At 33.7% G+C, this 14,087-nt stretch overlaps 3 protein-coding genes across 4 annotated transcripts; 2 read left to right on the forward strand and 1 right to left on the reverse strand.

Moving 5' to 3' along the window:
• The first annotated feature begins 279 nt into the window (after nt 1–279).
• LOC114377553 (WD repeat-containing protein 43) lies at nt 280–3,370 on the forward strand. 2 transcript variants are annotated; one of them, XM_028336114.1, is made up of 6 exons: nt 280–447; nt 976–1,199; nt 1,300–1,382; nt 2,143–2,254; nt 2,655–2,729; nt 2,812–3,370. In XM_028336114.1, the coding sequence occupies exons 1-6, from the start codon at nt 369–371 to the stop codon at nt 2,974–2,976; spliced, it is 738 nt and encodes a 245-aa protein (XP_028191915.1). In that variant the 5' UTR covers nt 280–368; the 3' UTR covers nt 2,977–3,370. The 2 variants fall into 2 exon arrangements, with proteins under 2 accessions (XP_028191915.1, XP_028191914.1); XM_028336113.1 differs by having other exon boundaries at nt 281–447; nt 964–1,199.
• Nucleotides 3,371–3,493: 123 nt separating this feature from the next.
• LOC114377554 (late embryogenesis abundant protein 2-like) lies at nt 3,494–4,556 on the reverse strand. The gene is made up of 2 exons (XM_028336115.1): nt 4,397–4,556; nt 3,494–4,073 (listed from the first exon to the last, which is right to left on the reverse strand). The coding sequence occupies exons 1-2, from the start codon at nt 4,448–4,450 to the stop codon at nt 3,705–3,707; spliced, it is 423 nt and encodes a 140-aa protein (XP_028191916.1). The 5' UTR covers nt 4,451–4,556; the 3' UTR covers nt 3,494–3,704.
• Nucleotides 4,557–6,357: 1,801 nt separating this feature from the next.
• On the forward strand, nt 6,358–11,436 carry LOC114372849 (lys-63-specific deubiquitinase BRCC36-like). Its single transcript, XM_028330390.1, has 9 exons — nt 6,358–6,726; nt 6,850–7,063; nt 7,812–7,897; nt 7,984–8,199; nt 9,236–9,417; nt 10,053–10,211; nt 10,383–10,463; nt 10,549–10,603; nt 10,961–11,436. The coding sequence occupies exons 1-9, from the start codon at nt 6,616–6,618 to the stop codon at nt 11,165–11,167; spliced, it is 1,311 nt and encodes a 436-aa protein (XP_028186191.1). The 5' UTR covers nt 6,358–6,615; the 3' UTR covers nt 11,168–11,436.
• The last annotated feature ends 2,651 nt before the right edge of the window (nt 11,437–14,087 follow it).

The raw sequence follows: 14,087 nt of genomic DNA on the forward strand, positions 1-14,087 counted from the left end.
TTTTTCATTTCAAGGTCTATGTTTAACATTTGTCGTAAAAATAACAATAATTAGAGTATAAAGTTCTAAACAAATATTATGTACTTATATTAAGTTTACTAGTATTTTTCGTTTTATAAAATAAAATAAAATAATTAATTATATTTTTGGAACTGAACATGCAAAAAAAATTAATTAAACTAATTTTGGATTTTCAAAATTTAAAACATTTTTATTTTTATAGATACCAGGTTCACTATTCACTAATCACCGCCGCCTGTATATATAATTTTTAAAAAAACGGCGGATTTGAGCCGTAAATTGATTAAACCTTAAACCCTCGTTCTTGCCCAAATCACTCCCTTTCTGCGTTCAGAGAAGCAGTTTCCATGGAAACCAAAATAGCCAAGACAAGACAAGCAATTTCTGATCCTCATCTCCCAATCACAACAAACACGCTCGACTTTGGTAAGAATCATATAAAGTTTTCAATTTTTGTGTCTTTTAATCCCCTTTTGAAATTATTAGTTTCCCTGGTACTTGATAACTTGCATTTAAAAAAAAAAAAAAAAAACTTCTCTTTACTCAGGTGTAGGTATAATTTTTGTGACAAATAACAAATTGATGAACTGACAATAGTTAGTACAAGCTTTTTCTATTCATATCTGAAATTTCCTTCTAATATATGAGGAAATCAATTCCTGAAAGTTAGAATCTGTATTCCTGTAGAATTCTTGCTCAAGATGACAAATCTAATTCATAGTTATTTGATGCTGCACCTGCCGTGCTTTTTTTTTTTTTTATCCCTTCACGGTTTGCATATCTATTAGCCTTGCTACTGGATAAACTATTTTACTTGAAAATCTTTTCAATGTTAAAGCATGTAAAGATTTACTGTTTGGGTAGACGAATTGAGTCCTATCATTATTCTGAGAAGTATTTTTTTTATATTTCTTCTTATACTGGAATCTGATGTGGATCAAGGCGAGGTTGCAGTTGGAATCCTTCATGATGTTGATTCAAGTGAGCCAACCATGGGAGAGAAACTTGCTGCTCTCAGTTTTCCAGATGAGAACAAATTCAGGAGTGATAAAGAGCAAGATTCTTCTGCCCCAACTAAGCCTCCAAGTGCGGACTCTGTACATGTTTTGCTTAGGCAAGCATTAAATGCTGATGATCGCACCCTTCTGCTAGATTGCTTGTATACGCAGGATGAGAAGGTTCTTATTTTACTTCCCTAGAATGAGAAGTTACCTACTTTTCCAGTTTTTTATATGATGTGCATGGTGACTGACGTAGCTCCTTTAATCCTTTTTGCAGGTTATTACAAAGTCAATTGCACAGTTGAACTCACCAAATGTCCTCAAATTCCTACACTCTCTCATATCCATTACCGAGTCTAGGTAACACATCACTGTGATAAATGGAACATTTATGTTTAATAAGCATAGTAGTTTTCTTGTTAAACTTTTAACTTATTTGTTTCAAGTCTGAATGGATACAGTTATGTTACTGCATGATACGCCATTTCTAGAATTTAAATTTTCAAGAAGCTATTTGATTAGGATGATTTGGGACTTCTCTTGGGATATGGACTGTATGCTATACTTGTAGTACCAACACTGGAGGGGTTGTTTTTTTGGGTGGGGGGAGGGTGGGAGTAGATGTAGGATAAAAACTGTAACACTCAAGTGATATTGGTGGAGAACTCGTTGGCTCAGAGATCTTGAATGCACCCTAAAGAAGGATGGTTTTCTGTAAACAATCAGGAGGACATTTGAAGAAAACTTTTAGTATTTGGTGAAAACCAGTCACCTCTTACTACCTTTGGAAACCCTTTTATTTTATATACGACCTAATCCCTGATTTAAAATAAATCCTACCCATCAACTGTAATTCAAATAAAAATAGAGTGGGAGATAAAAAAAGAGAGCAAGGCTACTAAAGTACCCTGCTAGGCTGCTACAGTATCATCAAGCTCAACATTTCCTATATACAGATTCTTGAACAGAAACCTAATATTTAATAGTAATTTGTAATTAGAATTTATTTTCTTTGTCCTGCATCAAAAAAATTTCTGACATTAAAATAAATTTTTAGATGTCAGATTCTGCACCAACTCCTGATGCATTATATATAAGCTATTTTCTCTTGCTATTATAGGGGTGCAATTTTGGCATGTGCTCTTCCATGGCTTAAGTGTCTTGTTCTACATCATGCAAGTGTGATAATGTCCCAGGAATCTTCATTACATGTTTTAAACTCATTGTATCAGGTGGGAGCTGTTATATTGTCATTATTTATGATGTACTCGACAAGCTTTCTCTATATTATTTGTTCAACCTGTGCTTTCCAAGTTATAAGATATATCATAATATCATATACGTATTTCATTTCATATCTTCTGGGAAGGAATTTTATCATCAATTTAACTGAAAAAAAAAAAATTGAACTTGTGCGTGGATATGCTATAATGTGGCAAGACATCTTCTTAAGTAATTTAATAATGAACAATTTCACATGCTATAATTTGGAACTTATGCGTGGATATCATATTTTGATGACTACAAGTGCACCTTAGGTAGGCTTCATATGGTTGAGTGAACCGTGAATATTAAGACTTGCTTTTTTTGCACCCATTTTCCTTTAATTGAATCTGTTGTTTTGTTGTGTAGCTGATTGAATCAAGAGTTTCGAGTTTTGAATCTGCTGTTCATTTGTCAAGTTGCTTAGACATTCATTACACAAGGGTAAGTTTTTCCCCCGTTTAAACGTGTTAGAAGTATTTGGGATTCACTTATTCATGGTTAGTATCTTTTGAACAATGAACAGGTTGTTGATGAAGTAGTAGATGATGATGTTCTAACAGTGCCAGTTATCTATGAGGATGATAGTTCAGAAGAATCTGAGGAATTGGAAACTGATGAAGATGACAATGATGAAGCATTTGAAGGATTCAGTGATATCGAAGATATTAACGATATGATGAGTGAGTGATCGTGTGCGCTCGTTTTTTTCTGAGAACATTAGCTGTGGTACTTGTGATTGGGTTTGCACTTTGCACAAAATGATGTTTTGTTGTATAACCAAAGGAAGTGTCTTGAAGCACGGTGAAGAGGCCGAGGACTGTTTGCGCTTATTTGCACACTCATTTCGTCCCCCAACCAAACCACAGTTTTGCATTGTATTGCACTGACAGCAGACAATCATTTATGGGAGTTCTAATTTTTTTTAAAACCAATGAGATGTATTGGTTTTTTTTAGAGTTTAATTTTAATATATGGATAATGTAAAAGTTTTTACAAAGAAAAATCATTGAGAAGTATTAGAAACTACTTTTAAAGTTTAATTAATATGACCTTTAAAGCTTACGGTCAGTATTTCAATTAAATTCATACTTTATGTAATACTAGTAGTTGATATCATAAAATAGACAATTCCATCTGTAGTGTATAACTACACTGATTTTAGTTTACCATTCGTGAGACACAAAAAGTGTAATGCACCTAAAAAGTAACACAAACCGAAGCTATAGCATTAATTAGAACATAGTTGACATTAATTCAAGGCTATATATAGCATTGAACATACATGAAAGTAGCTAGAGAGAATAGAAACTGCGGATAATAGTACACTCCTTAGGTAGGAGTGTAGGGAATAGCAGCTTATTTAAAAAGCCATGCTGCGTAAACCACTACTACAAGAAAGCACTTCAAATTATAGTATTAGTAATTTCTGCGGTTGTCTTGATCATGCTCGCCCAAGCCAAGGGTTTGCTTCACAGCCTCTGTAGCACCTTGGGCTGCGCCCTTCACCTTCTCCCCTGTCTGCTGCAGGAACCCTTGGGTGTTGTCCTTCCCTGACTGGGCCGATTCCTTCGTGGACTGGCCCATCTCTGAGGTCTTTTGTTGAGCAGCTCCTGTATTCTGTTGGGCCTTCTCCTTTGCCGCTTGGGAAGTGTCGCAAGTCTTGTCCTTGGCAGCTTGGGCTGTTTGTTGGGTCTTCTCCTTTGCAGCTTGGGCCATTTCCTGGGTCTTCTCCTTTGCAGCTTGAGCCTTCTCTCCAATATTGCCCATCGTCTGGTTCGTCTTTTCCTAAAACATAAGGAAGGTTACTCATTTTCTTTATGTAATTTGAAAAAAAAAACGTAAGACTTTAATGGTGATGATTTTATATATAGTCATTTTTCTCAAAAAGTTATTATACGGGCTAATTAATCTTGCTTTCAGTTAGAACTTTCTCATACACCTCATATTAATCGTCTTATTATCTTTTATTCAAAGATAAAACATGTTTTCTAACATTTATCATGCAACCTCAGTTTCATTATCTCTTTTTGGCTGAAAAAAAAAAAAAAGAATGAAACATTGAGGTTTGCATGAAAAGAAAAATAGATGTGACTGTGATTGATTGTTACCTCAGTTCGGCCCTTAGTTTGACCAGCTTCATAGCTTTGCCTATGGGATGCCATCTTTTCTTCAAAGGGAATCTCAACTCTTCTTTTTTTCTTTTCTTGTTGGTATCTCTCTTATCAGCTATCGCTAGTATTGCAAACACCTGTGACTAAGTTTGAGTTGCATTCTACGTATTTATGGCGTTTCATGGCATGTGTAGTATTAGCACGTGTCCAACTTTAAGACACGTGTAAGGCACGTGCCGCTCTTAAAATGCAGTGCCGCTTACAAGATTTCGATGGAGGGAATCAGCCTGTGGAATTTCGACACGTTATCTACTTTAACATTATTTTTCAATTAACTAAATAATAGTTGTGATGTGAAATAAACAGAAGGAAGAAAGATAGATAACAACAAATTAAGAGAGAAAAGAAATATGACAGATAATTAATATGATAAAAAAATAATAGTAAAAAAAAAGAAGAGATGCTTGCTGATAGACAATTATTAATATATTTGTGTAATTGTGTTTTTTTTTTCTTTCTTTCGTGTCGGCCATATATTATATTTTGATCACGTGCTTGCGAATACTATCATGGAAAAAAAAAAAAAAAACCTAACTGATAGTGATACTATAATTGAACTTTTACAGTAGACATTCTGAAGACTGCAAGGTTGAAACTTGAAACACACTAGACCTATTACAGACTTTGACCATATATACAAACAAAAAAGAGAGTTAGAATTAGGGTGCGAAAATGTTTCATTCCATGATAAATTTAAAGAGTACTCTAAGAAAGAAAGCACCATATAGCATTTCTTTTACTAGAGATTACATATATTTTTTATTGGACACGGTCTTATCTAAATTGAATAAAGAACAAGATTGTATTTTTTTTATTAGTACTCTAAGAATAGAAAGCGTGTTCTATTCTTGAAGTTGAATTGTGGATAATCTTTAATCGGTTTACATTTGCCTTTTGAGAAGAGGTTTTTGAAAAATTAATGTGTATTTTTATGCAATTATTTTATTGTTCAAATTTGTTGCATCCTTAGTTGCATTCATAATATTTATAAAGTGGCCGGGATGGGATGACCATGTTGTTTGGATGCATGTTTTCCGGGAAACAAATTAAGCTGTTGATGCTTTTAACTTTACCTCCAAGATCAAAGAAGGGTTTTTATGTTGCTTTAGATTTTATTCTTAATGCCTTAAGGGTAAACATTGCTTGTATTTGTTTTCCTAAAGGTTTCTAGTCTTGCTTTTGTTATGTATTTCACTAAAAAGATAAAAAGATAAGAAGTAAGATTTCTATAATTTTGTATTTTTTATAACTAGAAAGCTATTTAATTTTTTTTTATTTGATATCCTATCGGCCTATTTTTTTGAGTGGAGTGGTACTTCTGGTTACAACTTTATATGCTTAATCCATATCAATTTTTTTATATAATTTTGTAATTTAAATTTCAGACATAATAAAAATTACTATTTGAAAAGACATGTTAGAGAATATATTACAACATTTATCTTTAATTATATATGTATGTATAACCTGATGACATGAAAAAGGTTAACTTGAGTGCGACCTTTTTAAAAAAATAAAAAAATATATTTATCTTTCTTTAGGTAGTGATATTACCAAAAATGATCATTTACTATAACAATGTGATTGATAGAGAGAAGTTTTGAGTTTCTTAGAAGTTGAGTTGAGAATTTAATTTTTCATATTTGATATTTTATTTTTTTAACAAGTTTTTTACAAAAAAAATTCCATGAAATAAGTAAAAATGTTATTTTTCCATATTTAATGTTTTACCATAATAAAAATTTTATATTACTTTTATTAATATGATAAATAAAACGTCATGTAACTTTTTAATTCTTAAAAATTTATCTAAATATTTCTAATAATAATTAGAGAATTGATGGTTCCAAAAATGATTGAAAAAACTTCTCGCTTGACAAACACTCACTTGAAAAAAACAGTGAGAAATGAAAATGATTGGTATTAGCCTCCAAATAGGAATTAAGATCTAGGTTAGGGTAGTAGTAGGGATTAAATATAGAGAAAAAATAGGATTAATTGAATTGCCAAGAAGAGTAACTCAGCTCAACTCAAGTTGTTATTGTTTATCGAGTTGAGGCTGAGGACCCGACGAACGACGGAGAAACAGAGATTAATCGGGGAAGGGTTTAGGGTTTGTGAGTGGAAAAATCGAATCGAATCGAATCGAATTGAGAATGTCTCTGACGAGCGTGAAAATGTCGGAGGAAGTGTGGTTGAGCTGCGTGACTCATGCATTGTCCACTGAGACCGAAGAGATTATGGGCCTTCTTCTTGGGGACATCCAGGTAACCTGACATTTTTTTCTTATCAATTCAATTCAGCAAATACACACAGTAACAGTAGTTAGTTAGTGAGTGAGCGTAATTGAATAATGGTTGTGTGGGGATGTATCCATGGATTGGATTCAGCATTCGAAAAACGGGAGCGTGACTGCATTGATATGGGGGGCGTCTCCTCAGACTCGGTCTGATCGGCGAAAGGATCGAGTGGAAACCAACCCTGAACAGTTGGCTGCTGCTTCTGCCTTGGCTGATAGAATGACCACATCCACTGGAAGAACAACCAGAGTCATTGGTTGGTACCATTCACACCCTCACATTACAGTTCTCCCTTCCCATGTTGGTAAGTTACTTTAACCCCACACACTTGTTGTTAACTTGTTCATACTGTGCAAATGTAAGGGGTCAAGTGTGGTTTTATTAAGTACTTTATAGCTTAGCGAGGGAATTTCTAGCATGGCCGGAACACCTTTGATGCAATGCAGTTTTTAGCCTTTGAGAAGAAAAAAAAAACAGTATATTTGATGTTTGCTATTCTAAATTTTGCTTTCCGAATTGTGCTCCAACTTAACCCCAAATGAAGGCATTTGTGTGTGACTGATCATATGGATCAAAGATGTTGCTAGAGAAGATTGTCCGGTTTCCAGAAATTAGGTTGAAAAGCTTTCTGTTAGGCTTGATATTTTATATTTAAGAAAGTATATTGTCATTTATCACTATACATAAGCTTTTGATATTTGGTTCTAAACTTCTAATTGAACCTACTCTCCCTATAAGAAGACAAAATCATTAATTTTGGATCTATCTCCATGCATGTAGCACATCGAAAATTTCTGACACTAGGCATGCTATAGAGTAGGGACTTGGGAGTTGGAGGGGCACAACAAAGATATTTTTGAATCATCATGTATTATTTCTTTTTTGTCCAATACAATACTCCCTACCCAGTATTTTTTTACTGGTACTTTTGTTTCTTCTTTTGCTTTTATATGTTCTTTCATGTTACTTCTTAATGCCATTTTAAAAAATTGCATTTTTTTTTATTCAAATCAGATAAACAATATATAACAAACATATTTACTATTTGGTAGATGTGCGGACTCAGGCAATGTATCAACTTCTTGATTCTGGATTTATTGGGTTGATTTTTTCCTGTTACAGTGAAGATGTAAACAAGGTTTGTGTTGAATGCATGATCAAAATATTTTTTTATTTCTAGATTTTCATTAAGTTTAAAATAAAATAACCTTGGACCGTATTCAGGTAGGAAGAATTCAAGTAATTGCTTTCCAGTCATCTGATGGGAAGCATAATCACATGTCAAGACCTGTACCTCTATCTCCTGTAAATAGAAGCCCTGTTATTGATATTGATTCATCACCAAGTTCCTCAGAGAATGTATCAACAAGACCTGGTTACTTCAAAGCAGAGAATGCTGAGCAGGACACTGGCGATTCAAGAAGTGTTGTTGTCAGTAAGGTATAATTCATCTTATCTCAATTTGATTTTAAATTTGGTATGTTGTGCTATGTGGTTTGGGCAAATAATAGACAATGGTATTTAGAATGTAGAATATGCTTGAATGCAGAATTAAAAAACATGATGCTGCTTATAGAAATTGTAAGAGGGATGTTTCTTTGTTAAAATACAGTTGTGTTTGTTTTCTGCTTTTCTTTCTTAAATTTTAAACAAATCTCTAAGATGACTTTGCAGAGTGTCTTTTTATTATTAAAATACTGACATGACAGATTTTTTTTAGTGTCCACTTCCAGTGGTGGTGTTATGGTGTAAATATAGCATGGCAAAGTTTTCAGTTCAAGATACTTGAATTAACAAGCTTTAGAATCCCAACTTCTTTTCTAAATATGAAAGGCAGAAATTGGGATCTCAGTTTCGAACACTCAATCCAATTTCTTGTATTAGAATAGTAATTCTGCATTTTTCTGTATGGGAAACTGCATGATGGCTGCTATTCATAGAAATAACTTTGGCAGTTGTGTATTAGGATTACATCTAATAATAGTAGGGTGTGTAATTAAGCAAGTGTGTTGTTATTTGCAGTTTGTGAGCAGAGAATTCTGTAGGAGACTTTGTGTCTCTGGGAAACTGCATGATGGCTGCTATTCAATATTGTATTTGACTAGTTTAACAATTGGTGTTTTATCATAGAACCACTCCCTTGGCATCCGTTCAATCTGCATTTTTTATCTGAAAAATGTTTTACTTGAAGGTAATGCAATTCTTTCCAATTACAACACTGGCTTTTGTGTACCTTTTTGTTGATATGGCGAGATGAGGGTATAAGATGAAACACAAACTAAAAATTAACAACTAACATTTGCCGATAAAAAAAAAAAGATGAAACACAAACACTCCAGGTTCATCATATGGGAAATGAATTCAGTCCCTTGAGGCTGTTCTATCAATAAAACTATAGGTTTTTTTCTGTACATGATAAAAATACTGCATTTTGTTTTTTTTTACATATATTTATGCAATTATATATTTTGGCTAGGATGGGGGGAGATCAGACTTGGGGAATTTCTTCGCTAATGCTGATGCCAACTATCTAGGGAGAGATAAAAGTGGAGGAAACTACCATCCCAACAATTCTGACACCAACATAGTTGATGTTGATGCCATGGATATGTCAGAAAGTATGCAGGAGGCTATGCATCGTTCCAATTTGGACATGAGGTATAGAATATTGATGATTATGTAATTGACCACTAAGATCTTTATCATTTATCAACCGATAGTTTTGGCCTATTTTTGGTATTTGGATTCCATCATGTCTCATTGAAAGTTGAAACATAAGGGATATGTTGACTTCCGTTTCATATCTAAAGCCTCAAATCGAAGGTGACTTGATAAGGGTCTGGATAGCTGCTAGGTACTTTCCAATGAAGACAAACAGGAAGATTAAAGGGAAGACCACAGTATCCATCTATGTCCTGAACAATAGTTGGCTTCTGTTTGAACATAAATTTTAGCCTGTCTTGAAAACATCCCCCCTAATGCTTCTCGGGGATGATTTCCCTTTGGTTATCTAAAGCTTTCCTTGACACATTTGTGCCAAGTGTGTATGACAGGCCTTTAATAACACAGGAGATGGGAATAGGCATTCTGTGGATGCTTCTCAATGTTCGTTGGTTAAAGTTCGAATGATAAATGGAACTATAACTGTAGAGCAACTCTTTAATATTAACAATAGCACAATTTTCTGTCTACTTTGTATTATGATTTATCAGGTCAACCATGTTTAATCATTTGAGGTTGACAAGATACTTTCTCTCAATATTGGGTTTTAAAATGGCTTTTATTGTTTGCAGTGGTGCAGAGTTCGTAAGAAAAGAAATTCCCCTATATGTTTTGCCAGCCTTGTCTTTAATCAACATTGATTCGCCACTATCATCATACACTGATCTGCAACATGTACTATTTGAAGAGGAGCGAAATGCATATAATCAAGCCATCTTACAAAATAAGAGGTGATAATTTGATAAACTATATGGTCATTCTTAATACTCCAATGAGCTTTCTATGAAAGCATTTTCTTTGGGGGGGTGAGATGGAAGCACTTTATTTGCTTTAGTTATATATGTGTCATCCTTTTTGTACTGTCTCTAATTTCCCATGTGCCATTCGTTTATACTTTGCAGGGATGGGAAAGTGCATCCACTGACTTTCATACACCACACTTCAACTTATCAGGCTTCCTTGTGCAAGTTGATTGAATATTGGTCAGAGCAAAATGTCCATTATTTGTTCCTCCTTATTTTCTTTGTTACCTTTCTAATAACCATTTACTACTTTCTGACCTTGCAGTTTAAGTCCTGCTATAAATGCACTTCAAGATCGACTGAGAGAGAATGAAATTCGGGTATTTATAAACTTTTATAGTTGCATCATGATAGTTTTTCATTAACCATATTACCACTTCTAAAAGTTTAGGGAATTTTTTTTATGTATTTCAAATCCTTTTTCCTCGATCCTCTGAAATTCAACCATTTTTTACTTTTTATTTACAGAATGCCCTAATTTGGATTGACAACTAACTTGCCCCATCTGTTTTAGTATGTACTGTGTAGATTTAGATTTAATTTCTCCATAACCATGCTCAGTAGTTATTTGATGATCCAGTAAATTCGAGATTTCCATGTCCACCAGGACTATATAAGCTTTGTTGAGTCATTCTAAAGTCTAAACATGTGTTGCACTTGTGTTTTTGATATAACAGTTAGCAGTTCTGAGGGAAGAAGCCAAAAGTCTGGAAGCTGAGGCATATAGAGGGAGTGAAGCAAGTGTAGGAACTCCACGTCGAGTTGCATCTCCTGTACATCGAGGAGGTTCCTCTCCTGGTCTGAGAAACTTGCATGACTCACCTGAATCACTCGGCTCTAGGAATGTAGCTAGTCCTGGTAGCAGGAGCAGAAAAGGATATTAAAGTGACACCCTCTTTGGGAGTAATGCTCCAAACAATATAAACGATGATGGTTTACAATGGTTTTGCTAAAATGGAATGTTTAATATATAGAATGTACATGGAAATGGTATTGCCTGAGCAAAGTTTGCTAGTTGAAAATGATGCTAAATGAAGTATCCTGCTAGTAAGACTCTAATAGTGTAGAAACGGTGGTTTGGTGAGTTCATTCACTTGGAAGAACACATTGAATTATCAAATGACACGCATGGTTGGATTAGAAGCATGTTAAATAGCCCCGATCCCATGCTAATAAAATTAAAGCAGGGTTAGATGATGAGGGGAGGAAAAAAAAAATTTACACAGAAATACAGAATCCTATACTGTCGCAATTGTTGCTGCTATTTTCAACGTGGAAAAGGATTTTGGTAAAAAAAGAAAAGAAAAGATTAATGACTTGTGATTTGGTTAAGCATAGCCATACGATGAAAAGGAACAATGAAATAATGATAAATACAAATTAACTTTTCATGATCCTTCCTCAGCTTTAGCTGGATAGTATTTGATGTTGTAACTGGGGCTTGCTTATCCCGACAACACTTTTCAGTATTCCCTTTTTGTCGTAATTTCTGTTTCATCGGCATTTTCTTTTTTTTTTTTTTTTATCTCTACATGAATTTTGTTGGTAGGACAGCAAATTGAATTCGTTGCATTTAATCAAATGCTATCTATGGTCAAAGGACCTTTCTAGGATTCATGGTCTATTATATCGATAAAGATTTTTTTATTTTTAAATGAAGATCGATAAAGATATTGGACATTGTCAGTTGTGTTTTTCCAATTTATATGAAAAAGTGTTGAAATAATAATATAAAACGATTAATAGTATATCCATGACCATATGAATCTCATACTGATCTCTAAAAAAAAAAATGAATGGCATACTCGTACCTATGATTAGTAGTTGGTTAGTTGACTTTGACTCGCAAGTTGGTAGAGACTAAGTGTTTGTTTTAGTCGTCTGCTGCACTTGTCAACATAGTTCTTAAATTGGGACTAGATTAGCCAATTTCACTAGTGAATTTAGTTATTTAATTTATACGATAACAAATTAAATTGATTAATGGTTATGTTCTAGAATTAATATAACACAAATTCCAAGATTTGGAAATCTGAGTTGCCTTTCCATCGTGAAAGAGCATGCTTAAAATTAAAGTGCTCCTGTGCTCGAACCATGGCGTATAGAAGTGTGCCTTTAAATTTAAGGCTTTAAGCTTCTCGGTTCATTTCATACTAGATCTTTCCCTTGCCTCTTTCCGATTATGGAGTAAAAAGAACAAATGTTTATAATGTACTTTGCATTACATCAAGTACCATACAATGAAATCTTGAAAGAAAATGAAGTTAAGCCCACTGCATGCCTAAATATATGTTCAAATGTCAAAATTCAATGTATCATATCCATGATTTTCTTTTCCTTTACCTCTTCCTCTTTTGGAATTCATTTATCAAAAAGTACTGCGCGCCCTCTGTTTATTCTCTTTTTCTGTGGTCCCTCATCATCAGCTTCTGCTTCTCTAACACTTTTTCTGTTGGTCTTTCTAATTTTAAATTATAACTTGTTTCTTATAAATAGGAAGAAGGTATTATTAATTATTCCCCGGTTAAATCATGCAAGAAATGCAGCAATGCTTTAAATCTTTATTAATATATATAGTTGCTTCATAAGGCTTTTGTAATGGAAACTAATTAGTAATTAATGTGCATGCGGAGAGAAGAAATGATGGGAAGGGCGGGAGACTGGAAGTTCAGGTAATGTCAGCACCTGAACTTTCAGAGCCGCGAGTGTTGCCAAAGATGCGGAGAGAGGGACGACTTTGCTAGCCGTTCAAGCTGCTTCAAGTGTGGTGCTTTCAAAGCTGATAGAAATTTAGGAACAAATGATGCACAATTATTATAGCAGACCTGCATGGAAATCAGGTGACTCACTCATAATAATAGATACTTGCCAAAGTTTTCTTTTTTTATGAAAAATTTTAAGTGAGTTGAATTTTGACAACTCATCACGACTAAAATAAGCCGAAAGCCTCAAGGTGTAAATCATAGAAGTAATTATAAACTATCCACTCATCAATAATAAGATTCAAACTCACAGATGTGAGTAGTAGTGTTCTTACCAACTAAACCAACTTTAATTCGCTATATATCAACATCTTTTGAGGGAACAATTTGTGCTTTTAGTTTGGCTACTGTTTTTGAAGATTGTGATGAGTTGCAAAAGGCAACATTGGTATTAGAGGCGTGCAATATGATGTTTGTTGGGTTCGACCTTCCTTTACTGCCTTTAGGAGTTGCTTAATTTGAAAACTTTCTGTCCCTACTTTGCACCCTTTATACTAGTCATAATTAAGAATAAGATTCTTACTTTGCTCAAATAGGTACAACTAAAACAGTGCTAGTCTTTCTATGCGTTTCTTGACATGAACAAAACATGATTTTTTTTTTTGTCTTACACTTTCTGCAGATCGGGATGCAATGAACACAACTTTGCTAGCTGAGAGGAATGTTTCAAATGCTATGGCTCCAAGGGACTCGCACTAGCTAGAAATGAGATTATCCAATTTGGGGTATATATTCACCATTTATTAGCAGTTACAATTTCTGCTTCTGAATCTGAAGCATAAAATTATTGGCATATTACCACGCATGTTCCTTTAATTACAGCTTTACAAGAATTAGAGAATTTAATTGGTTATATTAAATTTGTAATTAATTTATATATATTTTTTCTTTAAATTATTGATAAAACTATTGATATTTAATTTTTAATTTTTCTTTAAGTTATTTTTTGGCTTGAGCAATCAATATTGAAGACAATTTAGAGGGATTATATATGTATCAAAACAATTTTTTTAAAAGGTTCTATATAAAGAATTAGAGGCAT

This window comes from Glycine soja, chromosome 11 (assembly GCF_004193775.1).
Source record: "Glycine soja cultivar W05 chromosome 11, ASM419377v2, whole genome shotgun sequence".
NCBI classification, from domain to species: Eukaryota; Viridiplantae; Streptophyta; class Magnoliopsida; order Fabales; family Fabaceae; genus Glycine; species Glycine soja.